General features: G+C 44.2%; 1 protein-coding gene across 5 annotated transcripts in view; it reads right to left on the bottom strand.

Moving 5' to 3' along the window:
• Positions 1 to 27,890, bottom strand: part of STK31 (serine/threonine kinase 31) — a 150,438-nt gene that overhangs the window by 52,719 nt on the left and 69,829 nt on the right. For all 5 annotated transcript variants that reach the window (XM_077268772.1, XM_077268775.1, XM_077268776.1 and 2 more), the window contains 6 exons: positions 16,795 to 16,917; positions 15,129 to 15,308; positions 7,225 to 7,341; positions 4,976 to 5,095; positions 2,115 to 2,246; positions 1,136 to 1,237 (listed from right to left, as the gene is read on the bottom strand). In XM_077268772.1, the coding sequence (XP_077124887.1) occupies positions 1,136 to 1,237; positions 2,115 to 2,246; positions 4,976 to 5,095; positions 7,225 to 7,341; positions 15,129 to 15,308; positions 16,795 to 16,917 (774 nt within the window). The remainder of the gene's footprint in view (positions 1 to 1,135; positions 1,238 to 2,114; positions 2,247 to 4,975; positions 5,096 to 7,224; positions 7,342 to 15,128; positions 15,309 to 16,794; positions 16,918 to 27,890) is intronic.

Genomic DNA, 27,890 nt, shown 5'->3' with positions numbered 1-27,890 from the left:
ACCAGTACAGTGAGCTCAGAATTTGGACATCTCTCTGGCCACAGAGCTCATTGTACTGGGCTGGTGTCATTTATTGAGATGGAACGGAGCAGCAAAGCAGGCTGCTGGTGTCTGTGCTGAAGCAGAAATGGAGAGAGACAGGAAGAAGACGACATATACCTGCGCATCAAAGCCAGAGATTTGGAAAAACAGCACACCGAACAGCAATCTCCCTCCAGTTTGAGTGCACGGGCTAGCAAGGTCTAAATAAGAAGGAGGGTCGGGCAAGCAGAGTGAGAAGACTGCTAGCCACAGGAACAAAGTCCCCTAAAAAATGGCAGCACACAGGTAAGTATTTCGCTAACAATTTCTATCCAATTTTTATTGGCAACTTATAGGTCATATAGTACGAGCAATGATATAACCGCGTTGGCAGACAGGATGAAGCCAAAAAGGAGCCACCCAGCAGACACTTCTCCCCTTCCCAGGATGACTCTTCTACATTTCTCTGGCTGATTTTTTGAAATTGAATAAATTAAATCCTCTAGTTAAAAGTTTAAAAGCTGTTATTTCATTATAAAAAGTTACATTATTCTGTTCTCATGCAAATCAGAACATGTTTTCAATTAAAATAATTGTTTAAAAAAAAAAAAAATACTCCTGTAGCTAGATATTGGTAATAGAGACTTATTGCTGTTATTGTGACCGTCTCGGAACTTCCCCCTAATGTGATGGTGAGAAAGCTGCAGATTCCCGTGTGCCATATCCCCTGTGCATTGGAGCATACAGGCAGCCAGATAGGTACTGAGAGTGTGTGGCAAGAGCTACTGAGCATGGGTGACAGCCGACAACATAGTGGATGGACATTCTGAAAGGGAATCAAATCATCACCACGGTGCCATTTTACTGAAGTCCACCATTAGATCAATCTGTGCAAGCGCCGCCCGCAGCTAGGACCAATGGTGGGCTTCAGTAAAAAGGCGCCGGTATGATATGAATACAAGAAAACATCAGAGATTAAAGAAAATCTACAAAACAGATTTCTTCACCTGAGGTATCATTTTACTCAATATGTCCGGCTGCACTTTGCTTAGTAAAATGCTGCTGAAAGGTTTTCTTTAAATAAATCAAAGACACTTAAAATACATCAACTCACATATTCATTTTGCTCTTGTTGTATCTCATAGAATATCTTGTTCCTTATGGTTTCAATTTCATGTTTCACTTCACTGTGAGCTGTTGCATTGTAGTCATCGGACTGCAAAACAGGTAAATCATCAGATATATTAGATATATATATTATGGAATATTTACACTGCATTTATGTGACGTAATTTTCGGTTCATCTGGGCTACAAATGCCTTGAAAAAAAAAAATAGAAAACTCTTCACACTATATGTAATAATCACTTTAGAAAAGGAAAAGAATAAACCATTTAATTAGTATTTGGGAACGCTGTTTGAATTAATTCCAATAGAGGGGGGATTTCTATTGTGTCATGATACAAGTTTCTAAAAATGATAGAATAGTTCCTTGATTAATTCTACTTTCCATCACAAGATAGCTAGTGTTACACCTAAACTTGAAATGCTGTCCGATATTATTGACCTAGTGCAGATGAGCAATTCTTTGCAATGGCCACTAAATTGGTAAAAGAGGTCATCAACATCACAAGTCCGGACAACCCTTTTAGGTCTATTAACTATCAGCTTGCCTGGAGAAATTCTGAAGATACAAACATAGAGCCGCCCAATAGAACAGCTGCCGTTCTACATTAACTGTGTAGTAAGACTAAAAGACTTGGTGCATCCTTATAGCCTAAAGGCTCCCATACCCATTGGACTAAAATTGGCTGAATGCGGTCAGAGGAGAGTCTAATGTGTATGAGGGATTCCCGACTGCCCAAAGTTGTCTTTTTTCTCCTTGACATAAGACGCTGACAGAGGAGTATGGCAGAGACCTTATACAGCACACAGGAGCTCTCAATTGAGCGATCCTTTGTAAGGTAGAGTGGGCCTATACCTGCCCGATGAGAGCACTGGCCCTAATGGTGAAAATGCATACCTCTCATTCATTCATACACAGAACAATGGGTTGCTTTGTTTTAGAAACAAGACGTTAAAACTAAATCAAACCTCTTCCATGCTGCTGCTCTCAAGAAGTTTCCATCTCAGCTGCGCTTTCAAGCCCTTAATACTCTTCTTGACAGTTATCAAATCATCCACATTTGGGTTTTTATTTATCCATTCAGACATGTTCTTTTTGAACTGAAATGTAAAAAATAATATAAATATATATAAAGAGCTTGTAGTACATGCTGAATATCAAGCAGGGAAAAAATAAAAGCTACTCAGACAGTGTTCACACTATACACATTTTAACACTGCTGGATAAGGCTTTATGCAAGATTTGCAGACTAACTTACACCATACCTTATTGCAATAACAATGCTTCAAGAAAACAAAAAATTCAGAATTAAATTCCGGCAACATTGTTTCAGAATATCAATTTATTCACAGCTTCATGAAAGAACAAGTGGCCATGTTGAATATTTGAAGAGTAGCCAACGTGCTGAAGCCAAGGAAGCCTCTACTGCTGCAATACAATGAGCTTCAATTCGGTATAAAATATCATTATTAGGCTATGTGCACGCGTTGAGTAAAATTTCTGCACCATTTCTGCATCTCTCAGCTGGAAAAACGCAGCTGAACTAAAGCGCGTTTTGCAGTGTTTATTCCCTGCATTTTTTACGGATTTTAGTGACGTCAATGGTGAAAAATACACAGAGAATTGACTGCAGATAATTTTTTGAACCAAATCTGCAAGTCAAAAATACTCAACATGCATGACACTTCAGGCTTCTCATTCACTTTGCTTTGCTTGCATCAGGTTTGCTTCAGGTTTATCTAGAAAACCTGCAAGGAAAAAACGCACCAAATCTGCAACATGTGCACACAGCCTTACCTTTGTTACTTTATGAATAATCAAAGACCAACTAGATAAAAAAAAGCAGTGTAGCTAGAGAGGCCAACAAGACTTTTCACTGTCCCTTTGGGACATAACATGTCAAGTCCATACTATCTAAAAGTTGAGAGACAAATACATTGAAAAGCTATAACCACATCCAAAATATGGCGAGAATGTAAGCTAGCGTTAAACAAAAAATGTCGGACTATTTCCTCTTTTGGGTAAAAAAAAGGAGACCACTTTATACAGAAAGTATGGAACAGGATAGAACATCATCCTATCTTGATGAACATCACAGGAATGGTCACTTCACTCACCAGCATTACCACCACTTAAGGGTACGTTCACACAGGACTTTTTTGCTGCTTTTTTTTGCTGCTTTTTTTTATGCTAATTTTCAGCTGCTTTTTACAGTACCAGTAAAGCCTATGAGATTTCAGAAATCTCATGCACACACGTTGGTTTTTTGTTTGATCAGTTTTTTCTGCTTTGCTGCTTTTTTTGGACATAGGGCATGTCACTTCTTTCAGCGTTTTTGCAGCGTTTTTGCAGCGTTTTTTCACCCATTGACTTGAATGGGTGATGAAAAAAACGCTGCAAAAACGCTGAGAAAACGCATGTAGCATTATTTGCTGCTTTTTTTGTGCAGAAAATCATGGCCAGCAGGAAGGGATCTCACAGCCAAGAGCTTAGGGGTGTGGTTAGTGAGGTGTGAAGAGCCATTGTGAGCCATTGTGAGGTGTGAAGAGCCATTGTGAGGTGTCCTGATTGTGATCTATTGTGAGGGAGTTCCTGGTAGTGAGGTGTGAAGAGCCATTGTGAGCCATTGTCAGGTGTGAAGAGCCATTGTGAGGTGTCCTGATTGTGATCTATTGTGAGGGAGTTCCTGGTAGTGAGGTGTGAAGAGCCATTGTGAGCCATTGTGAGGTGTGAAGAGCCATTGTGAGGTGTCCTGATTGTGATCTATTGTGAGGGAGTTCCTGGTAGTAAGGTGTAAAGAGCCATTATGAGGTGTCCTAGCAGCTGAAAATTGGCATAAAAAAAAGCAGCAAAAATCTGCAGCAAAAATCTGCAGCAAAAAAGTCCTGTGTGAACATACCCAAAAAACGCACCAAAAACGCACCAAAAAAACGCACCTAAATTAGCATAAAAAAAAGCAGCAAAAAAAAGCAGCAAAAAAGTCCTGTGTGAACGTACCCTAATTATGTTTTCTTGGGAGTTTCAGAATGGCAAGACCTAGTTTGAGGCAAATTAAAACTTTGGCCACACAGCATTAAAGGAGAACAGGCAGGCTACAAAGAAAACGACACCCAAAAAGAGAAGGGCTATCAGAGAGCACTTTTAGGCGTTAAGCTGTGTGCACATGTTCCAGATTATTCGCATTTTTTTCACTATAAAAACGTGAAAAAAACGCTCACATTAAGCATCCTATTAATAGAATGCAATCCGCATTTTGCATGCACATGCTGCGTTTTTTTTTCCGGAGCGGAAACGCATTCCGGAAAAAAAAACGCAGCATGTTCATTAATTTGCGGAATCGCGGGGATTCCGCACACATAGGAATGCATTGATCCGCTTACTTCCCACATGGGGCGTGACCGCGGCGTCATCTCCGGTCCTTCGCGCAATGCATCCTTGGGAACGGAGGCTGCCGCTTGCACCGCTGAGAGCCGGGGGCCGTCGGAAGGCAAGTATAGCCATATTTTTATTCTTTTTTTTTTTTTTTTTTTTTTAACATGAATATGGATCCCAGGGCCTGAAGGAGAGTCTCCTCTCCTCCAGACCCTGGGAACCATCCAGGACCGCTCCCTACACACGCCGTACCCGGCGTATAAGACAACCCCCGACTTTTGAGAAGATTTTCAGGGGTTAAAAAGTCGTCTTATACGCCGGAAAATAACGGTAGGTTTACAAAGACATTTTTTAACAAATGTACAATTCATAAGAATACTTTTAAAGTATCTGCGCTTGCATTTTTGTCACAAATGAAAGATTATTTAAAACAGACTTTAAGATTAAAGTCACTTACTGCAAGACTGGACAGATATTTTTCCTTTAAGGCTGAGATGAGACACGTCTCTTCAGAAATCAGCTTCACGACTCTGTTATATGCATTTGTGATTATCTTACGATCCTCTTCACCTGGTTCCTGCAGTTAATCAGTTAATGGTAAAAAGTAAATACCTGATCTCTTTTTCAATAACTACATACTTAACTATACTTAAATATTATTTAAGAGCACCATTGACTCCAGGTGCTGTACATGGGAAGGGGTTACATAGAAAGTACAGATATAAGTTACAGTGAACAAACTAACCATGACTGACTTGTACAGAGACGGTCCTGCCCCTGCGGGGTTACAGTCTGCCAGATAATAGGGACGGAGACAACAGGTTGGGTTCTGCATCAATCATTTTACTTATTTTGCAGCCAAGAATAAAATGCCAGTGAAATATACTAGGACTATAAAAGCTTCCCACAGCTAGACTATACGGGAAAAAGCTTCCATTTTATAATTTTAAAGCTGCATGACATGCAAATCACTGGTTGGCATTTTCACAATCAGAATTCTATTTTCAAGAAAATAAAACGAATGGGTGAATATAGGAATTTTTTTCCCTAGGACTTATCTATTAATGTCCTAACTTAGTTTACTGTCATCTGCACCTAGCCCTATCTCAAATTTTGCCATCTGAGAGAATTGGGCCGATTATGCAAATCTCACACTGATCAAACTCTGATCAGAGGTTAAATCAGAGTGAGATTACAGTGTGCTCAGATTCCCTCGGATGAGGAAAGATGGAGAGAAAAAGAAAATGTCCTTATCTTCTCCATTTTCTCAGTAAATGGAAATTGGACTGCACTCAGAAGTCATCCAAGTGCAGTCTGAAGGTTTCCACAGACTCATTAACTTGAATGGCAGAGTACGATTAGAATATTGGATCATACTCAGGCATGTAGCAATTTATTCCTTGAACCAGCATGGTCAAAAGAAAAAATTCTGACATGTGCACAGAATGTCAGCCGTCTGCACGAGCTCCAAGAATAGGTCATCAATGTCAGACCGGTTGAAGTTTGACACCCATCGTCCATTTGCAGCTGAATGTACACAGTATGCAGAACCAGAACAGTATTAGTATTCACTAATTTTGTTTCTATAGTGTGGCCTTCCTTGTAATTCAACAGCACACTTATTATTATATTCCAGCAGCAGGTGTTCTTATGGATGGTTATTAGTGATGAGCGAGTATACTTGTTGCTCGGGTTTTCCTGAGCATGCCCGGGTGGTCTCCGAGTATTTGTGACTGCTTGGAGATTTATTTTTTGTTGACTCAGCTGCATGATTTATGGCTGCTAGCCAGCCTGAGTACATGTGGGGGTTGCCTGGTTGCTAGGGAATCCCACATGTATTCAGCCTGTCTAGCAGCTGTAAATCATGCAGCTGAGGCAAAGAAAACAATCTCCGAGCAGTCACAAATCCTCGGAGATCACCCGAGCATGCTCGGGAAACCTGAGCAACGAGTACACTCGCTCATCACTAACGGTTCTCTAGCATAGCAGTATCTGCCCGTGTCTGGTCAATTCATTTTAACCCACTATAGTCATCATATTGACGACATTTTTTTAGGCTCTGTAGATTGTTTGGAAATTGTAACAACAATCAGCCATTACTGTATTGTACTAGATTTGATTTGTATTACATATGTTTAGGAATTCTGTGTGTGGTCCAAGATTATTATTTGTATTTTTTAAACTCCATTAAGTATGGTATTTTGTTTCTTATGTAGTGCAGGGGCTCTTTCCTTAGTGCCATCATATACCATTGCTTGTCTAATAAAAGGTGTTTTTATTTAATTTTTCTAATCTTTGCTCCAGATTTCCTGACCATATGTTTGGTGTTCCCCTTTTGCGTTTCCTGAACAGCACAGATACATGCACTGTGTAGCGGCCATTCTTGAATGCATGTAATATGAATAAAGCATTCGTTAGGGTGGAAGCTCACTAGAAGATCATGGAGTAACCTAAAGTCACCTCTCAAACCAATCAGCCAAACAAGCATAACGGTGGTACATGAACAGGCGTCACAGATCACAATGGGGCATTTTGCACATTTATTAGAAAATATAAAAACAACAATGAAACCATATGTATAACCACAAATATAATAGTTTAGGAGTCATCTACTTTTTTAGTAGCATCTCTTGCCAAGAAAACATTAGAACATGTTCACACAAATTCACCTCTCGTTAAAAAGAAATGGCCTAAAATAAAGCTTACCACAAGAGAGATTTTCAGCTCCTTCGAAACGCTGCAATCAACCTTTTCCAGGATGTTATCAATATCCAACACAACGTCACATGAGCCACAGGAGAAATGTGATTTCAGGTCAAAGAACTTTAGGAACAAAATAGGTAATTGTTGTAAATCAACAGCTAGGTACATCCAGAAATAAGTAAAACAGAGTATGGGGCCCTTACACAATGGATCGTTCTGATGGCAGCTATCTCTCCAGACTGCTCTAGTGAGAGTGGCTGGTGGTGGTTTATCTCGCCCAGAACAAAAGGATCAGCACTCTGAAATCAGACATGCTTGATCCTTATCCCCTACACATCATTGGTCGGGAGAAGAGTAAGGAGGCCCTCATATTCATTAGATGGTCTGCCAAGCCTGTCGATATTGGTGGTTTAGTCTAATGTGGTGGGGGGCCTTAACTTGACAGATCAGGAATCAGCAACTTCTGGCACTCAAGCTGTTGTGAAATGATAGCACACAAGTTGCTCTGAAAGTCGCCTTACAATGGATGTCGGGAATTAAGGTAAGGTCAGACATAGCGTTCACGTCAGGGCCACTGTAGTTTTCAAATTGCAGCACCACTTTGTGGGAAAACTAGTTGTTCCCCTTGCAGTGTCAAATCATGGAACCTGTCACCAGAAAAACGCCATTAACCTGCAGACACGGGGTTAATTGTGTTATTCACCTGCTCGAAGACGCCACGTAGCCAAACACTGTGGGGAGAAAATTAATTTACTTTCCCCGGCTTTCAGTCACGTGGCGCCACCAATGCAGGTTTAGTTACTGCTCTGAGTATAGAGAGTGGCACCTGTAACCGCGCCCCGACACTGGCTCTGCATGGGGGCCGGCTGTCAGTAAGGGCCGGCTGTCAGTAAGGGCCCGGGGCGCGGATACAGCCGCTGCGCTCGATAAAATAGGGATTTTTGTGTACTCACCGTAAAATCCTTTTCTCCGAGCCACTCATTGGGGGACACAGGACCATGGGTGTTATGCTGCTGTCACTAGGAGGCTGACACTAAGTTGAGACAAAAAAGGTTAGCTCCTCCCCTGCAGTATACACCCTCATGCTGGCTTCCAGAGACCCAGTTCAGTGCAAAAGCAGTAGGAGATTAATATCAATATAATACATAACAGAGTAGGACATGTCAGAAAAAGTCAAGAACCAAAAAGGTAACGAGCCGTAAGGCTAACAGGGTGGGTGCTGTGTCCCCCAATGAGTGGCTCAGAGAAAAGGATTTTACGGTGGGTACACAAAAATCCCCATTTCTCCTTCGCCACATTGGGGGACACAGGACCATGGGATGTCCCAAAGCAGTCCCTGGGTGGGGAACAATACAACCAAATAACTCGGTGTACAATCTGACTTATAAATGCACAACGGCCGCCTGCAGAATACGCCTGCCAAGGGCCGCATCTGCGGAAGAATGAGTGTGGACGTTGTAGTGCTATGTGAAAGTATGCAGGCTAGACCATGTTGCGGCCTTGCAAACCTGCTCCGCCGACGCCTGGTGCCGAATGGCCCAGGAAGCACCAACTGACCGAGTAGAGTGAGCTCTAACCCCCGCCGGGATAGGCCTGCCCCTGACCCGATAAGCTTCTTGGATAGCCGATCGGATCCATCTGGCTATCGTAGCCTTAGACGCGGCTGAACCCTTCCTGTGACCCTCATGGAGGATAAAGAGGGAATCCGATTTACGGAAAGAGGCAGTCCTAGAGACGTACCTCCTGAAAGCCCGTACCATGTCCAAAGTGAGAAGGGCCTTTTCGACCCTATGTTTTGGCTGAGGGCAAAAGGAGGGAAGAATAATATCTTCATTGAGGTGAAAAGATGACACCACCTTAGGGAGAAAAGCGGGAGATGGGCGTAAGACTACTTTGTCCTGGTGGAAGGAAAGGAAGGGCGCCCGGCAGGAAAGTGCAGCCAACTCCGAGACGCGCCTGAGAGACGTTATCGCCACAAGGAAGGCCACCTTCCAAGAGAGAATAGATAGCGGGACGTCTAGCAGAGGTTCAAACGGAGGTTCCTGAAGGACACTCAGGACCAAGTTGAGATCCCAGGTCTCTAGTGGCATTCTGAAGGGGGAAACCACGTGGGAGACTCCTTGAATGAAGGTCTTGACTTGCGAGTTAGTAGCAATCTTACGCTGGAACAACACCGACAGCGCTGAAATCTGGCCCTTGAGGGAACTGAGGGCCAGGCCGGAATCCAAGCCGGACTGGAGAAATTCCAGAATGAACGGAATGGAGAAAACGAGAGGGGGACGACCGCGGAGTCTGCACCAAGAGAAGAAGGCTTTCCAGGTGCGGTGGTAGATGCGAGCGGAAGACGTCTTGCGAGCTTTGATCATGGTGGAAATGACCTGCTGGGAGAAACCTGCTTGAGTTAGGATCCAGGTTTCAACAGCCACGCCGTTAAACGTAGGGCCCCTGAGCTCTGATGGTAGATCGGTCCTTGGCGCAGTGGATCTGGGCGGTCTGGCAACCGCCAGGGAACGTCGGATACGAGATGCACTAGTTCCGCATACCATGCACGGCGCGGCAAATCCGGGGCGATAAGGATCACCGGAATCCCCTCTATCTTGATTTTTCAAGTGGAGGGAACACGTACGGGAATCGGAACCGGTGCCATGGGAATACCAGAGCATCCACCCCAACGGCCCGGGGATCCCGAGAACGCGCTATGAAGTTGGGGACTTTGGCGTTGAGCCTGGATGCCATCAGATCCACGTCCGGAGTCCCCCAGCAAAGGCAGATTTGATGAAAAACCTCTGGATGGAGCTCCCACTCTCCCGAGGCGAGACCCTGACGGCTGAGAAAGTCTGCCGCCCAGTTCTCGACACCCGGAATGTGTACCGCGGAAATGGTGGAGTGGTTGTCCTCGGCCCATCGGAAGATGTGTGTGACATCCTGCATCGCTGCCCTGCTGCGAGTGCCCCCTTGATGGTTTATGTACGCCACAGCTGTGACATTGTCTGACTGTATTCGGACTGGGTGACCCGCAAGCAGAGGGTGAAAACTTCTGAGGGCAAACCTTATAGCACGGATCTCCAGAATGTTTATGGGAAGTTTCGACTCCCGCATCGACCAACGGCCCTGGGCAGTGTGGTGGAGAAACACCACTCCCCAACCGAGGAGACTGGCGTCGGTGGTCACCACCAGCCAATGGATCGGAAGAAAAGACCTCCCCTGGTGGAGAGTTGACTCCAAAGTCCACCACGTGAGCGCCTGCCTGGTCCGCGGGGACAGAGGGCATGGTCGGTCGAGGGTAAAGGGACTCCTGTCCCAGTTGTCCAGTAGAGCTTGTTGTAAGGGACGGAGATGCAGTTGGGCGAAGGGAATCGCTTCCATTGAGGCCAACATCTTCCCCAGGATCTTCATGGCAAACTGAATGGACAGCGGGCAAGGGCGAAAAAGCGTCCGGGCCCCCTGTTGAAGCGCTTGGGCCTTGGACCGATGAAGGAAGATCAGCCCCTTGGACGTGTCTAGGATCATGCCTAGGAAAGAGATCCTTCAACCTGAAACAGGGGAGGATTTGTCCAGGTTGATTAACCAGCCTAGGCGCGAAAGGGAATCCAACGTAATGCGGGCACTTGCTTCTCAGGCATGAAAAGATGGACCTTTGACCAGAAGGTCGTCTAGGTATGGCAACACGACCACTTCTCGGGAGTGCAGGATGGCCATGACAGCAGCCATGACCTTCGTGAATACCCTGGGTGCTGTGGCAAGACCGAAGGGCAAGGCCGTGAATTGAAAATGGTCCTCTTGGATGGCGAAATGGAGGAACCTTTGGTGTGGCGGAAAGATTGGAATGTGAAGATAGGCTACGTTCACATTTGCGTTGTGCGCCGCAGCTTCGGCGCCGCAACGCACAACGCAAACAAAAACGCAGCAAAACGCATGCACAACGCTGCGTTTTGCGCCGCATGCGTCCTTTTTTTTCATTGATTTTGGACGCAGCAAAAATGAAACTTGCTGCGTCCTCTGCGCCCGGACGCGGGCGCCGCAGGGACGCATGCGGCGCAAAACGCAAGTGCGACGCATGTCCATGCGCCCCCATGTTAAATATAGGGGCGCATGACGCATGCGGCGACGCTGCGGCGCAGACCGCAAATGTGAACGTAGCCATAAGCATCTCTGATGTCTATTGATGCTAGGAACTCGTCTCGCTCCAATGAGGAAATGACCGACCGAAGGGACTCCATCCGGAAGTGTCATACTTTTGCGTGCTTGTTTAGGAGTTTCAAGTCCAAGATGGGGTGCACGGACCCATCCTTCTTAGGTACGACGAAGAGGTTTGAGTAGAAACCTCTGAATCTCTCGTGTTCTGGAACCGGAACGATGACCCCGTTTTGGCGGAGGGACTCGATGGCGCAATGGAGAGCGCGTGACTGAGCTCTTGAACTTGGGAGACGAGATAGAAAGAACCGAGCTGGAGGGGAGACGGAAAATTCTATTTTGTAACCAGACGACACCAGGTCTCTGACCCATTCGTCGGGGATGACGGAAAGCCAGACATGACGAAAAAGAAGCAGGCGTCCGCCTACCTTGGTGGTGTCGACTGGAATACTCCCCGAGTCATTGTGAAGGAAATCAGGCAGGTCTAGAACCTCTGGTTCTGGGTTGTCTAGGTCTTCCTCTCCAGGACTGATTCGGTTTGTAAGAAGGCCGAGAGTCTCTGTCTGTGCGTGTACATCGTTCTGATCTAGATGATGCAGTGGAGTTGGACCAGAAAGGGCCACCTCGAAAGGGTCAAAAAAGAAAATACTGTTGGCGCTGAAAAGCAGCTTTTGGTCTGTGTTGAGAGAGGAACTTGCTTTTTCCCCCTGTAGCATCAGAAATAAGTTGGTCCAATTTTTCTCCAAATAGGCGTCCGCCCTGAAAGGGGAGAGAAATCAGACTTTTTTGAGGAGGAATCCGCCCCCGCCACTCTCTAAGCCAGATAGCTCTCCTGATGGTGACGGCGTTTGAAGCCGCTGTTGCCGCACAGTCTGCTGCGTCTAAAGATGCGTACATCACGTAATCTGCTGCCATAGCAAGTTGCTTGGCGAGGTCCGCCGCCTCAGCCGGAAGAGCGTGGTCCTGAAAAGAATGTGCCAGAGTATCTGCCCAGGAAACCATAGCTTTGGCGACCCATGCCGCAGCGAATGAAGGGGACAGGGAGGAACCTGAGGCTTCATACACCGATCGCGCCAGGGAATCCACCTGGCGCTCTGTGGGACTATTAATTGATGCCCCGTCAGGTACTGATAACAGCGTTTTGGTAGCCAAACACGACACCGTTCCGTCCAATCCTTAACCAGCTCAGAGGAAAAGGGATATTTAGATTCCAGAGCCTTTTTGCCCGTAAAGCGTTTATCCGGTCGCTCCCTGTGCCTCCTAACTATCTCTAGAAAATCCGGATGGGAGGCGAACACCTTATGGGATCGCTTGTTTCTAGTGAAGGAAACTGCGTGATCCGGAGCTGAATAAGGGTCATCATTAACCTTTATCGTATGATTGACAGCCTCAATGAGGGAGTCGACAGTTGAACGGAACTCCGGGGAATCCGGGTCCATGGACGCCTCAGACTCATACTCAGTCGTGATCGCTTTTAGCCCCTGGGGAGGGTGAGCCAGAAGTGGAGCTATTGGAGGCTGAATGGCGAGGTGAACGATCAGGAGAGGTAGTGCGGATCCGTTTTGTGCATGTCCGAACCTCCTGTGGGTGAGAGCGGCCCCTGCTGGCCGACGATTCCCCTGTAATAGAGGGGTCTCTTAACCCAGGAAAACGAACGCCCCGTTCCCCAGAGGGGTCATGAAGGGATTCAATCGCCTTAGCTAGCGAAGCCACGGATTGGGACAGGGACGTGGCCCACTCAGGGGGGCTAGGAGCACTGGGGTCGGTAGTGGCGGAGGGGGGCTCCTGGGCACATAGGGCATCACAGGTTGGGCAGAACGGGGAGCTCTGAGGCCTGGCAAGAGGAGCCTGGCAGGTGGTACAAGCAGAGAAAAAGGTGGTATGAACCTTAGTGACCTTTTTACCCCTTGACTGGGACATGTTGTACCCAAATGTAATGCACAGAGCTGCTATGAGGAAGCTGAGGGGTAGCGCTGCAGGGAAGCAGATAAAGCCGTCTCCTTACCCGGTCCTGTGCCCCGCAATTGAGTGGATAAGGAAGATCCTCCATGGGGGTGAGAAGAGACCGGCCGGCGCTGCGTGCTGCAGGGGGAAGATGGCTGCCGAGACCCTGCAGTGTAGTCTCGCAGGGAGCGAGAAGCGCCAGAGGCGTGGGCGGGGTCGAAGGAGTGATGCGTGGAGTGGGCGGAGCCTACCAGAGCGCGGCCTAGAAAGGGCCGAAGCCGGGGACTACATTTCTGGCCTCGGCCGGCGCGCACCGCGGGTTAAAGAATCGCGGCGCTAAGGAGCCCCCCAGAAAAGGTGACCACCCTAGAAAAAAAAAAAACGACCCCTAGGCCATACCCAGAGGCAGGGGCGCCTCCATCCACCATCCCCATGAAAGGGGGGTGGAGAGGAACCGTCCGCCTCCTTCCATCATCCGCTCTTTTTCAGTGGTGATGCAGTGGGGGCTGCACGGACGCCACAGGGAATAGTGCCTCTGTACAGCCGAGGGTGAAACCTAGTGGCAGGGCAGATGTCCGGCAATAAAAGGCCTGGCTGCAGAAGAGGATACTGGAGGTAACAACAGTGCTCGTCTGTTACTCAAGGGGAGATCGGTGCCCGTGAAAGGGGCCCGTCGCCCAAAAAGGTCAGCTCAGGCAGTGGCTTCCCACGTCGCAGGAGAGGATACAGAGAGGCAAAACTCCCGTGCTCGCCTGTTGTTGGTTCGGTGGAGATCGGGACATGAAAGAATCCGTCGCCCCCTTTGTCCGGAATAACAAGGTTTAAATCCAGTGTGCCTCCTACGGACACTAAGCTTGAACTGGGTCTCTGGAAGCCAGCATGAGGGTGTATACTGCAGGGGAGGAGCTAACTCTTTGTCTCAACTTAGTGTCAGCCTCCTAGTGACAGCAGCATAACACCCATGGTCCTGTGTCCCCCAATGTGGTGAAGGAGAAACAAGAGTGATGTTTGACAAACTTTCAGCTAAGTGCGGGCAGGTTAATAATGCTATTAACCTATAGGTTAACCCCCGTATCTATAGGTTAATAGTGTTTTTTTCTGGTGACAGGTTCCCTTCAATAGGCAATTTGGAAGTCACAGCCACACCTGGCCGCTGCAGTTCTCAGCCACAGCACCATATCTTGCCTTATCCTTGGGGTCCTTTCACGTGAGCACGTGTCCTTAGTGAGCGCCAATCAACAATAAAACGACAATGTTCGCTTGCTAATGTTTAAGAGGGTTTCAGACTCAGAGATGGCATGTGAGGGTTTCATAGGTGTGATCATTAATTCCCTCATTCTCTCACATTTTATATATAATGGTTGGCAGCACCGGCTCCCTTAACATGAGGAAAACTGCTGCGGACAAACTACATGCCTGCACAAGTCGGGCACACGATTATTTGTCATTCAGCTGCTGGACATGCACTGCTGCACAACGATCAGCAGCGATTGCCTGCATTATTGTCGTATGCACAATCATGTTAACTTGTCTGCAGATTAATGGGAAACGCTCGTCAGTTTGTTTCTCTAACCTGCCTATTTAATAATTATTAAGATATTGTATTCGATAAGATGAGAACCAAATACATTCATGCCGCTGATCAGAAACACAGGCCAGAATGGTAAGTGTAAGATATCCCAAACGCTAAATCACTAATTAAGAAGCAGAGATCAATCAGAATAATAATAATAATAATGTAGAGGGACAACAGCAAGGGGGAAATAACTATATTGGCAAATTCCACTATCAATAACTATCATTCATTTCAATAGATTTGGCAAGTACACCTTTTCAATGTTAGCCAACCACGTAGCCAGAAGGCCTAGAGAGCTGTCCGTGTCACTTCTGAAAGTGCTGAATTTGTCCAAGTTTGCCTGTTTCCAATTATAAAACTCATGGAATCCGGCATCCAAATCTTCACAGTCACAAGATGCTCCATACACAGTGTCAAGGGAATTCAGTAGTGCCTGTATGGAGACAGAGGAAAGAAGAATATGGCCCGGCACCTGTGACCAGGGGTACAGAGAATTCCAATATTTACTGCAGACATTTCTGCATCAAAAACACATCTCTTCCAATGCAGCATAAATTTTTTTTAAAAAAAAATGCATTTTTTATGCCCCCCACCTCACCTACAGACATTAAAGTGGGAGAAAAACACTGCAAAAACACTTCAAAGTTAAGATGATGGTTATGCTTTATTTCATGAATCAATACTACACATGAAAATAAGCAGCTTTTTATTAGATCTTATCAGAGAAATCTGCTTCTTCCTGTGCCAAAATTGATCAGTCATTATCAATATTCTCAATTCTGAGGCCAAAGAGGTAACATTTCTCCTTGTGGAGAGTGATATACCGGTTCTGGCAAGCCAGTGTAAGGAGACTTAGGCCATGTTCACACGTTGCGTTTTTTGCTGCGGATTTTTCCGCAGCGTATTTGATGAAATCCGCAGTGCAAAAAGTACTGCGGATTTATCGCGTTTTTTTGTGCGTTTTCCACTGCGGTTTTAGACACCTGCGGAATTTTAACATGGAGCAGGTGTCAAACCGCTGCGGATTCTGCACAAAGAATTGACATGCTGCGGAATGAAAACCGCAGCGTTTCCGCGCGTTTTTTTCCGCAGCATGTGCACTGCGTTTTTGGTTTTCCATAGGTTTACATTGAAATGTAAACTCATGGAAAACTGCTGCGGATCCGCAGCGTCCAAAACGCTGCGGATCCGCAGCAAAAAACGCAACGTGTGAACATGGCCTTAATCGCCATGCAATGCTCCTCTATGAAATTAAATATGCAACAACAGTTACGCTTTATACAATTGACTAGATGCAGACTTGAAAACCGCTTCAAATCTGCAAGGAAAAAATAAGCAACATGTGCATGAGATTTTGGGAATCTCATTCATTTTGCCGGTAATAGGAAATGCTTCAGTTTTTTAAATAAAAATTGGAGAGAAAAAATAAAAAATAAAAAAAATAACACAAAAAGCAAATACTTAACGTGTGCACATACCCCAAAATATTCTACTTATAAAACCAATGTACATCTCTGCTTAACCATTAGTATAGGGCACTGTATGTGCAGGTCAGGCACATACACAGTGGGTCTTCCAGAAAGGAACGTCTGACGCCTATTACAGGAGGGGGGAGACGGAGACCATTTATATATATATATATTTTTTTTTTTTTTTTAAGCAATAGCAGTAGATCGGCACTCTGTACAGATCTAAGAAATGACGTTTTAGAATGTTTTTGTGGGGACTACGTGTAATAACTCAGACATATGGAAGGAGCCAACACTCCTCTTTCAATCTAATGAATGTTGACTGAATAACAGAAGTAAAATATACTTAACTATCAAAGTCATGAAATAACTGAATAAAAATGTATTATGTATCCAAGTATGATAACTTCTTGAATTCTTAAGTTATTGCCCAATTCGTTAAATTCATACCTGAAGATTTGCGAGCCTCGATTCAAGTGGCAACTGGTCAACCTCAATAGCAAACGCTTCTACGGAAGAATTTAGCTGTTCTTTAATTTTGTTCCGTTTGTCAATGATCAAGTCGAGTTCAACCTGAGTTAACAGATTATGAATCATGAAGAATATTTAAAAATAAATATAAATAAATGTATTAATTGTTTAACAGATGCCCCATATGGACAAATCATGTCCTGGATTTTCATCCTTAAGTTTTTTTTTGTAGTAAATGGATTGACCAGTTTAAAAGAAAAGTCTAAAGTCACTTTATGTGATGCGCACACCGCGTGGATGGGCAGGCATGTGACAAAATGTGTGCGATTTGCATATTTGCAGTCACGTGTCAACTAACTACCCTCACCAGGCTTCTATCAATACATGAGAATAGAGAGAAGAGCAAGAACCTCAGCGGTACATGACTGCAAGTAAGCAAGTCACATACATGCTGTCACATAACCGCATGATTTACCACAGAGGACCTTTTACCGTTTGTGCATATTAAGCTGGCCACATCATGGAATAGTCGTTGCAGAGCTGAAAAAAAAAATGTGGATTTTATTTTTTAATTGCTCATCTCCATTGTGGAGATATAAGTTTGTAAACTTTAGATTCTAATTTATGCTAAGAACTAGGGGGCATTATGAGAGATTTGTCTCTTGGAGTGTACTTTTCCTCTGCATGATGCTGACCAATCCTAAGCAAGGTGAGTGATACAGAGAAAAAAATAAATGAATAACACGCCCACAGATAATGTCAGACCAGACCTTCTCTGTGTAACATGTCGGGACACACAGCCCTGCTCTACTCTGTGATCTCTACATCTACTGGATAGTGTAGATCAGGGCTATGTGTCCTTACATATACAGAGCTTTGCGAAAGCATTCGGCCCCCTGGAACTTTTCAACCTTTTCCCACATATCATGCTTCAAACAAAGATACCAAATGTAAATTTTTGGTGAAGAATCAACAACAAGTGGAACACAATTGTGAAGTTGAACGAAATTTATTGGTTATTTTTGTGGAAAATCAAAAACTGAAAAGCGGGGCGTGCAATATTATTCGTCCCCTTTAACTTAACACTTTGTTGCGCCACCTTCTGCTGCGATTACAGCTGCAAGTCGCTTGGGGTATGTCACTATCAGTTTTGTACATCGAGAGACTGAAATTCTTGCCCATTCTTCCTTGACAAACAGCTCGAGCTCAATGAGGTTTGATGGAGATCGTTTGCGAACAGCAGTTTTCAGCTCTTTCCATAGATTCTCGATTGGATTGAGCTCTGGACTTTGACTTGGCCATTCTAACATCTGGATACGTTTATTTGTGAACCATTCTATTGTAGATTTTGCTTTATGTTTGGGATCATTGTCTTGTTGGAGTCTGCAAAAGACCCGAGACTGGGACGGAGATTTGTCTTCCAACAGGTATTCTTCAAGAATGGTCCTGTATTTGGCTCCATCCATCTTCCCATCAATTTTAACCATCTTCCCTGACCCTGCTGAAGAAAAGCAAGCCCAAACCATGATGCTGCCACCACCATGTTTGTCAGTGGGGATGGTGTGTTCAGGGTGATGAGCTGTGTTGCCTTTACGCCAAACATATCGTTTGGCATTGTTGCCAAAAAGTTTGATTTTGGTTTCATCTGACCAGAGCACCTTCTTACACATGTTTGGTGTGTCTCCCAACGACACTTTTTATGGATATCTTTGAGAAATGGCTTTCTTCTTGCCACTCTTCCATAAAGGCCAGATTTGTGCAGTGTACGACTGATTGTTGTCCTATGGACAGACTGTCCCACCTCAGCTGTAGATCTCTGCACTTCATCCAGACTGATCATGGGCCTCTTGGCTGCATCTCTGATCAGTCTTCTCCTTGTTTGAGATGAAAGTTTAGAGGGACGGCCGGGTCTTGGTATGATACTCCTTCCATTTCAATATGATCGATTGCACAGTGCTCCTTGGGATGTTTAAAGTTTTGGAAATTATTTTGCATCCAAATCCGGCTTTAAACTTCTCCACAGCAGTATCACAGACTTGCCTGTTTTGTTCCTTGGTCTCTATGATGCTCTCTGTGCTTCAAACAGAACCCTGAGACTATCACAGAGCAGGTGCATTTATACGGAGACGTGATTACACACAGGTGGATTATATTTATCATCATTAGGCATTTAGGACAACATTGGATCATTCAGAGATCCACAATGAACTTCTGGAGTGAGTTTGCTGCTCTGAAAGTAAAGGGACCGAATAATATTGCACGCCCCACTTTTCAGTTTCTGAATTTCCACAAAAATTTAAAACAACCAATAAATTTCGTTCAACTTCACAATTGTGTTCCACTTGTTGTTGATTCTTCACCAAAAATGTACATTTGGTATCTTTATGTTTGAAGCATGATATGTGGGAAAAGGTTGAAAAGTTCCAGGGGGCCGAATACTTTCGCAAGGCACTGTATATCTTGTAGCCTTTACCGAGCAGCAGTCAGTTTGAGGGGAGCACAGTTGATAGCGAACCGAGACGAAAGCTGCAAAGGGCGTTTGTAACAACATAATGCGCTACTCCACACAGGAGATGCCAGCAGTGAAAAGACCAGAGATGTCTGTGATTACACTTCTCACACAGAGAAAGCCGGTTCTAAGCTTCTCTAAGAGTCTCCATTCTCCCCCTTCATGAGACCTCCTACTTGTGATTGATCACAGTCATGCAGGGGAAAAAAAGTCATCAAACCCCAGAGTCGAAACCCTGCTACCGCCCCCTTGGCATAAATTGGAATCTACACTTTACTGGATATTACCTCCACATTGGAGATGACAAAATTAAAAAAAAAAAGGGTCTGCAGTCACTGTTCCTCCTTAATAAGAAGCGTCAGAAAAAATGTGCACAACCTGCATGTACATATGTACTTGTAACTCAGTATATCCCTATATCCTGTACAACTGGAGCACTATTATGTGTAACACAGTAAATGAAAAGCAGAAGCTGAAGAATGACATTTTAAATCAATGAAATCTGTTGGCCTCAGTTACAAGATAGATTTGACCTTTCATAATATCATTGACAAGTAAAAGTCAAGATGCACATAAAGAGAACTCTGAATCAATTTTACATGATTAAAAACCAAAGAAAATTTATTTGAACAATACACAGTGAGAATGAGGGCAGAATAGGCAGAAGAGAGTAAGCAGGCACCGATAGCTTGTAAGTGAACAACAATAATAATTGGGGTGCTACCTTTGCACCCAATATGAGAGTGTGTAAAAAGGAAGAAAAAGAAGGCGCAGTAAATGGTGCACACACCAAATGTAAATGTGAAAAAGGCTATATTAAGACAACAATTAGTGCATATACACACATAAATCTTTAAAAAATATTTACAATGCATACAAAACATGGCTCAGTAGAATCAAATTTGCTTGATATGCATAGAAATGTATAAATGATGCTCAAAGTGCTGGTGATTTATCAAAGGAGTGCCCAATGTCAAAGGTGATGGTGCAGTAAATATAATTCCAGGCCTGAATATATCCTATTAAATTAAAGGTATATACATTTTAACATGTTCAGTGCCTGTATTGACACCAACTAAATACAGAGATGCAACCAAAAACAGAATTGTGGATCACAGAGCAATAATTTAAAATAGAATTTTAATTGATTATTACATGAGAACAATGTTTATAAAGATAAATACATAGAATAAAAAAGGGGGGGAAAAGGGTTTTAGTGACACCTTAGTGCCACATCCAAAAGCAGTTGGTAAAGTCAAAAAGGCATAACCACATGCATATAAATATGGTCACATTTCCATTTGTGAGCAGCTGGGTTAATGACTATATAATTGATATTAAGAAGGCAGTACAAATGGTAACAGCTACTGGAATACTAATTATGAAAGTTCATAAGCGCCTCAATTCCAATATAAAGTGTCAAATGCATAGTGCATTTAAGCATCCAGATGAAAACAATCACATAGAAAAACGGCAAACCATTTTTACCATCATAAACAAAGCGGCTTAGTCAAATCAGATTACAGACAAATTCAGACCTATGGAGAACATGCAAATAGTCGTAATGAAAGTGGTAAGAGCAAAAGCACCCATAGTAAACCAACCTTAATAAAGGACATGGAAGACAAACCCCAATGCGCGTTTCGCTATAATGCTTCCTCGGGGGGCGTGATAGATAAATTCCCTCTCATCAGTACAAAACCTATCTATCAATAAGGAGCATTTTCCCAGGCCCTTATTGCATTAGGGCTCCTCAGTGTACATGTCACATTTTGAGGCACTAACTATATGCTTTCTTCATTTTTCTAAGGGTTGCCGCACATATGCGCAGAGTCAGATGCAGCCTTAGATGTTCTGCTGTGATATACAAAGACCTTAATGAAGGGGTTAATACTTTTTTATCCATACATCCTCGTGCAGACTCCATGATGCTTTTTTCCGTGCTTTGGTACGCACAGTGACACGCAAACTTACCGGCAGCTATACCTTCAATGGGCCTCCTTTGCCGATGCTTTGCCCTTGCGCGGTGATGCAATTTCCGTACCATGGAACGCAAGATGACGCGCACGCCGACTCATAGCGTGCTTCCACTTTAGAATCACCATGGACTTGTATCCCCCACCACCAAACATAGGTGTTGGTGATCCCGGCAACAAGAGTTAAGTGCACTTACTTCCACATATAGCAGATCAGCAGTATTATTTCTTGCCTTCCCCTGACGAAGCTACACATGGTAGCGATACGAGTAAGGATGTTCTCCATGGCTACATATTGAAAAATATGGCAAGTATATCTTTTGCTTACATGCTTACTTAACTGATGTTATAGATTGGGCGATGTGAGGTGCTTTCACCTTATGGGATGTTTCCCATGGTTACATATTGAAAAAGCTGATAAGGATATCCTTTGATCACATGCTTATCTAACTGATGCTATAGGTTGGGTGATGTAAAGTGCCACTATTTCAATGCAGACCATCTCTGTATTTAGTTGGTGTCAATAAAGTCACTGGACATGTTAAAATATATATACCTTTAATTTAATAGGATAGAATTATATTTACTGCACCATGACCTTTGACACTGGACACTCCTTTGATAGATCACCAGCACTTTAAGCATCATTTATACATTTCTATGCATATCAAGCAAATTTGATTCTACTGAGCCATGTTTTGTATGCATTTTAAATGAGGGCAGAATAGTGACAATTAACCCAGATTTGGAGCGTTCCGCAGCACTATTTGAAAAGCACATTGGGTACTAAGAGTGTATATGTTGTTAGTCTCTCAAATATACCTGTCCCAGATGAAGATCAGATAAATGGCTGGACTAGATGCAGTATCCATGACGTGTATTCTGGACAGTATAGGCCTGTGGAGATGGATCTCCAAGTTCCTCATGTATTTGTAATGATAAAGTGTCTTTTTCAAGGAAAAATGGATCCCCGGATAAAGCCCTGCACTGTGGCCTCAGTGTAACAGGGCTCCACACCTCCAGACAGTTTCAGTGTTTGGCAGTAGGATGTCTGCCCAAGAATGTATGCATGTGACCAGCAATCAGATAAGTAAACCGGGTGACGGTAGTATAGGTAACATAAAGGTCTAGATTAGTAACCAGAGTGCGCAACAGAGTGCGCCTGGATCCGCTATCCCAATGCACGCTTCACTGGTAAGTTGCTTCCTCAGGGGGCGTGGCTTAATGGGTCATGTGGCCCTCCATACATGTCCAGCTCACCCGATCACGTGGTTGGCTTGAGCCATTCATGATGACATGGCGGCGCGTGTGCATTATTGCCGAGGCAGCTCACAGCTGTTTGCCCACCCGTCGCTCCGACGTGATTACGTGGAACACCCGTCGCCAGGCCGCATCCACGCAACCGCATCAACCGCTGGTCTGACAGGGAGACGCCCAGAGGAGGAAGCCTGGAGACCGCGCGCACGCGCATACATCATGGATAAAGTGCATATGCAAATAAAATGAAACTGGTAAGTGCCCATGTGCAAGATAAAGAACCTAGGTAAAGGCTAGAGGCCATCTTATAACAAAGAAAAGCAGACATTGTATGGACAATAAGCAGCACATTGTCTTAATAGAGTAACGGATACAATTCTACATATATTGTCAAATTTTTCTGTTCATGATCTCGAACACACTAAGGTAAAGAATTATGCATAGATATATTTCTACAAATGTGTCAAACCATATGAGTAAATATTTATGAGTGTGTATTGTATGATCAAAACCCTTGCATTAAAATTTTCATATAATACAAACAGTTATAGATAATGTCGAAGTCTATCTGAGGGTTTATTTAGAATTCCTCAAAAGATGGCATATAAATCTGGCACTGTAGAATCCGGAATTGCGTCAATACATTCTTACTCAATTTTTTTCCGGCCCAATCACATTAAATGCCGCTGTCAGAGATTGACAGCGGCATTTAACAGGTTAACAGCCATGGGTTAATCGCGATTCCACCCGCGGCTGTTAGAGGGACATGTCAGCTGTTCAAAACAGCTGACATGTGTCGGGAAAGACGTGGGCTCAGTGCCAGAGCCTACATCAAAGGGAAGGACACGACATGTTCGGCGCATGTCGGGAAGGAGTTAAAGAAGTTATCCACTACTAGGACAACTGTGTCACACCCCCAGCTTGGTCCCGATAGAAAAAAAAAAAAAAAAAAAAAGCTTACACTGACCTCCCGTGCCAGCGCCGCTCCCACAGTGTTAGCAGTCACTCTCCCGGGGGCTCCCGTACGGTTGTGGTGACACGTAGCGCCCTATCAGCGCTGGTATCACTGTCTCCATCTTCTGTTGAATTGAAAATGAAGAGGAAGCCGAAGATCAACTGTAGCCCGGACTTCCTCTTCATGTTCACTTGGACAAAAGGCAATGACAGTGATGCCAGCGCTGACTGGGCACTGGGGTCACGTGTTACAAACAGCATAAGAGCGAGTGCTGGAATGGCGCCGACACGGGAGGAGAGTACAGGCTTCATTATTTTATCGGGGCCAAACATGAAGATCAAGAAGGGACGGTCCTAGTACTGGACAATCCATTTAAGAACCTCAGTCATTTCGAATTCATAATAATTATAGCCTACAATTGTTTGGGGGGTTTTTTTTTACATTTTTTAACTTTTTTTTTTTTTTTTTTTTTTAGAACGTATATAGCAGTACAGCAAAAAAAAAAAAAAATTCAGTTGAAAGGGGAATGGGTCATCAGAAAATGACCTATTGTTTAAATCAGGCTTTTAATTTAAAAAATGTTTTACTTTTCTAAACTTTTGGTAATTTTTTTATTAAATTACAATCCATGTTTAAAAAAAAAGAAAGAATCCTGCAATTTTCCCAACAATTCTAGACCCGTACTTCCAGTTTTTTCTTGAAAGCCACATGGTATTAACAGAATGATTGGGACTCTACCATTTTGTATTGAAGCATGTAAGGCTACTTACACACTAGCGTTAACTGCAATCCGCCACAATGCGTCGTTTTGACGAAAAAACGCATCCTGCAAAAGTGCTTGCAGGATGCGTTTTTTCCCCCATAGACTTACATTAAGCGACGTATTGCGACGGATTGACACACGTCGCAACCGTTGTGCGACGGTTGCGCCGTGTTGTGGCGGACCGTCGGGACCAAAAAACGCTACATGTAACGTTTTTTGCTCACGACGGTCCGCTTTTTCCGACCGCGCGTGCACGGCCGGAACTCCGCCCCCACCTCCCCGCACCTCACAATGGGGCAGCGGATGCGCTGGAAAAATGCATCCGCTGCCCCCGTTGTGCGGCGGAGACAACGCTAGCGTCGGGAACCTCGGCCCGACGCACCGCGACGGGCCGAGCCCGACGCTAGTGTGAAAGTAGCCTAAGGAGTATGCTCTGTATAGATAAAAGACTTTATGAAGAGAAGGGGAGCAGACGATTTGTGAGATCACCTATAGTGGATGCTGGATCTTGATTTACCGTATATACTCGAGTATAAGCCGAGACCCCTAATTTTGCCACAAAAAAATGGGAAAACTTAATGACTGGAGTATAAGACTAGATTGGAAAATGCAGCAGCTACCGGTAAATTTCAAAAATACAAATATATACCAATAAAAGTAAAATTAATTGAGACATCAGTAGGTTAAGTGTTTTTGAATATCCATATTGAATCAGGAGCCCCATATAATGCTCCATACAGTTCATGATGGCCCCATAAGATGCTCCATATTAAAATATGCCCCATATAATGCTCCATACAGTTTATGATGGGCCCCATAAGATGCTCCATACACATATTTGCCCCATATAATGGTCCACAAATGCTGATTGTGGCCCCATAAGATGCTCCATACAGATATTTGCCCCATATAATGCTGCACATGGCCCTATACAGATATTTGCCCCATATAATGCTGCACATGGCCCTATACAGATATTTGCCCCATATAATGCTGCACATGGCCCCATAAGATACTCCATATGCTGTGATAAAAAAAACAAAAAAAAAAAAAAAACACATACCTCTCAGGCCCCCGGCACTTGCTATATTCACCTGCTCCGCGTTCCACCGTCGGCGCCGCTGTGTCTTCCCCGTCCTCTGCACTGACTGTTCAGGCAGAGGGCGGTGCGCACACTAATCGCGTCACCGCGCCCTTTGACCTGAGCGTCACTGCAGAGGACGGGGAAGACGCAGCGGCGGCCGGTGGTGGAACGCGAAGCAGGTGAATATCGCGCACTGCGTTATACTCACCTGCTCCTGGTGCAGTGTCCCTGGTTCTCCGGCACCGGCAGCTTCTTCCTGAAATGAGCAGTCACATGGTACCGCTCATTACAGTAATGAATATGTGGCTCCACCCCTATGGGAGTGGAGTCGGTTCCATATTCATTACTGTAATGAGCGGTACCATGTGACCGCTCACTACAGGAAGAAGCTGTCCGCGCCGGAGAACCAGGGACCGTGCCAGGAGCAGGTGAGTATTACTACACAGCTGCCGCTCCCCCTCCCCTGCCGACTCCTGGGTATGACTCGAGTATACGCCGAGAGGGGCAATTTCAGCCTAAAAAAATGGGCTGAAATTCTCGGCTTATACTCAAGTATATACGGTAGTTGTAATTCGGTCTGAAATGAAAAAGATACTGCTGAAAAGTGTTCTGTAAAGAATAAAAAAGTGCAGTCCTAAAATTAGGTTTAGTGTGAAAATTGCCAGATTTCTGATTTTTTTCTTAACCCCTTCACCCCCAAGGGTGGTTTGCACGTTAATGACCGGGCCAATTTTTACAATTCTGACCACTGTCCCTTTATGAGGTTATAACTCTGGAACGCTTCAACGGATCTTGGCGATTCTGACATTGTTTTCTCGTGACATATTGTACTTCATGATAGTGGTAAAATTTCTTTGATATTACCTGCGTTTATTTGCAAAAAAAATGGAAATTTGGCGAAAATTTTGAAAATTTTGCAATTTTCCAACTTTTAATTTTTATGCCCTTAAATCACAGATTTGTCACACAAAATACTTAATAAGTAACATTTCCCACATGTCTACTTTACATCAGCACAATTTTGGAACCAAAATTTTTTTTTGTTAGGGAGTTATAAGGGTTAAAAGTTGACCAGCAATTTCTCATTTTTACAACACCATTTTTTTTTAGGGACCACATCTCATTTGAAGTCATTTTGAGGGGTCTATATGATAGAAAATACCCAAGTGTGACACCATTCTAAAAACTGCACCCCTCAAGGTGCTCAAAACCATATTCAAGAAGTTTATTAACCCTTCTGGTGCTTCACAGGAATTTTTGGAATGTTTAAATAAAAATGAACATTTAACTTTTTTTCACAAAAAATTTACTTCAGCTCCAATTTGTTTTATTTTACCAAGCGTAACAGGAGAAAATGGACCCCAAAAGTTGTTGTACAATTTGTCCTGAGTACGCCGATACCCCATATGTGGGGGTAAACCACTGTGTGTGCGCATGACCGAGATCGGAAGCGAAGGAGCGCCATTTGACTTTTCAATGCAAAATTGACTGGAATTGAGATGGGACGCCATGTTGCGTTTGGGGAGCCCCTGATGTGCCGAAACATTGAAACCCCCCACAAGTGACACCATTTTGGAAAGTAGACCCCCTAAGGAACTTATCTAGAGGTGTGGTGAGCACTTTGACCCACCAAGTGCTTCACAGAAGTTTATAATGCAGAACCGTAAAAATAAAAAAATCACATTTTTTCACAAAAAATATTTTTTGCCCCCAATTTTTTATTTTCCCAAGGGTAAGAGAAGAAATTGGACCCCAAAAGTTGTTGTACAATTCGTCCTGAGTACGCTGATACCCCATATGTGGGGATAAACCACTGTTTGGGCGCATGGGAGACCTCGGAAGGGAAGGAGCGCCGTTTGACTTTTCAATGCAAAATTGACAGGAATTGAGATGGGACGTCATGTTGCGTTTGGAGAGCCACTGATGTGCCTAAACATTGAAACCCCCCACAAGTGACACCATTTTGGAAAGTAGACCCCCTAAGGAACTTATCTAGAGGTGTGGTGTGCACTTTGACCCACCAAGTGCTTCACAGAAGTTTATAATGCAGAACCGTAAAAATAAAACATAAATTTGTTCCCACAAAAATTATTTTTTTAGCCCCCAGTTTTGTATTTTCCTGAGGGTAGCAGGAGAAATTGGACCCCAAAATTTGTTGTCCAAGTTGTCCTGAGTGCGATGATACACCATATGTGGGGAGAACCACTGTTTGGGCGCATGGGAGGGCTCGGAAAGGAAGGAGTGCCATTTGGAATGCAGACTTAGATGGAATGGTCTGCAGGTGTCACATTGCGTTTGCAGAGCCCCTAATGTACCTAAACAGTAGAAGCCCCGCACAAGTGACCCCATTTTGGAAACTAAACCCCCCAAGGAACTTATCTAGATGTGTTGTAAGAACTTTACAGTTTATAACGCAGAGCCGTGAAAATAAAAAATATTTTTTTTTTCCCACAAAAATTATTTTTTAGCCCCCAGTTTTGTATTTTCCCAGGGGTAACAGGAGAAATTGGACCCCAAAGGTTGTTGTCCTA

The sequence above is a fragment of the Ranitomeya variabilis genome, chromosome 6, assembly GCF_051348905.1.
Source record: "Ranitomeya variabilis isolate aRanVar5 chromosome 6, aRanVar5.hap1, whole genome shotgun sequence".
In the NCBI taxonomy this organism is placed as follows: domain Eukaryota; kingdom Metazoa; phylum Chordata; class Amphibia; order Anura; family Dendrobatidae; genus Ranitomeya; species Ranitomeya variabilis.
Note: the sequence above shows the minus strand (reverse complement) of the source record. Positions and strands in the feature narration are given on the sequence as shown.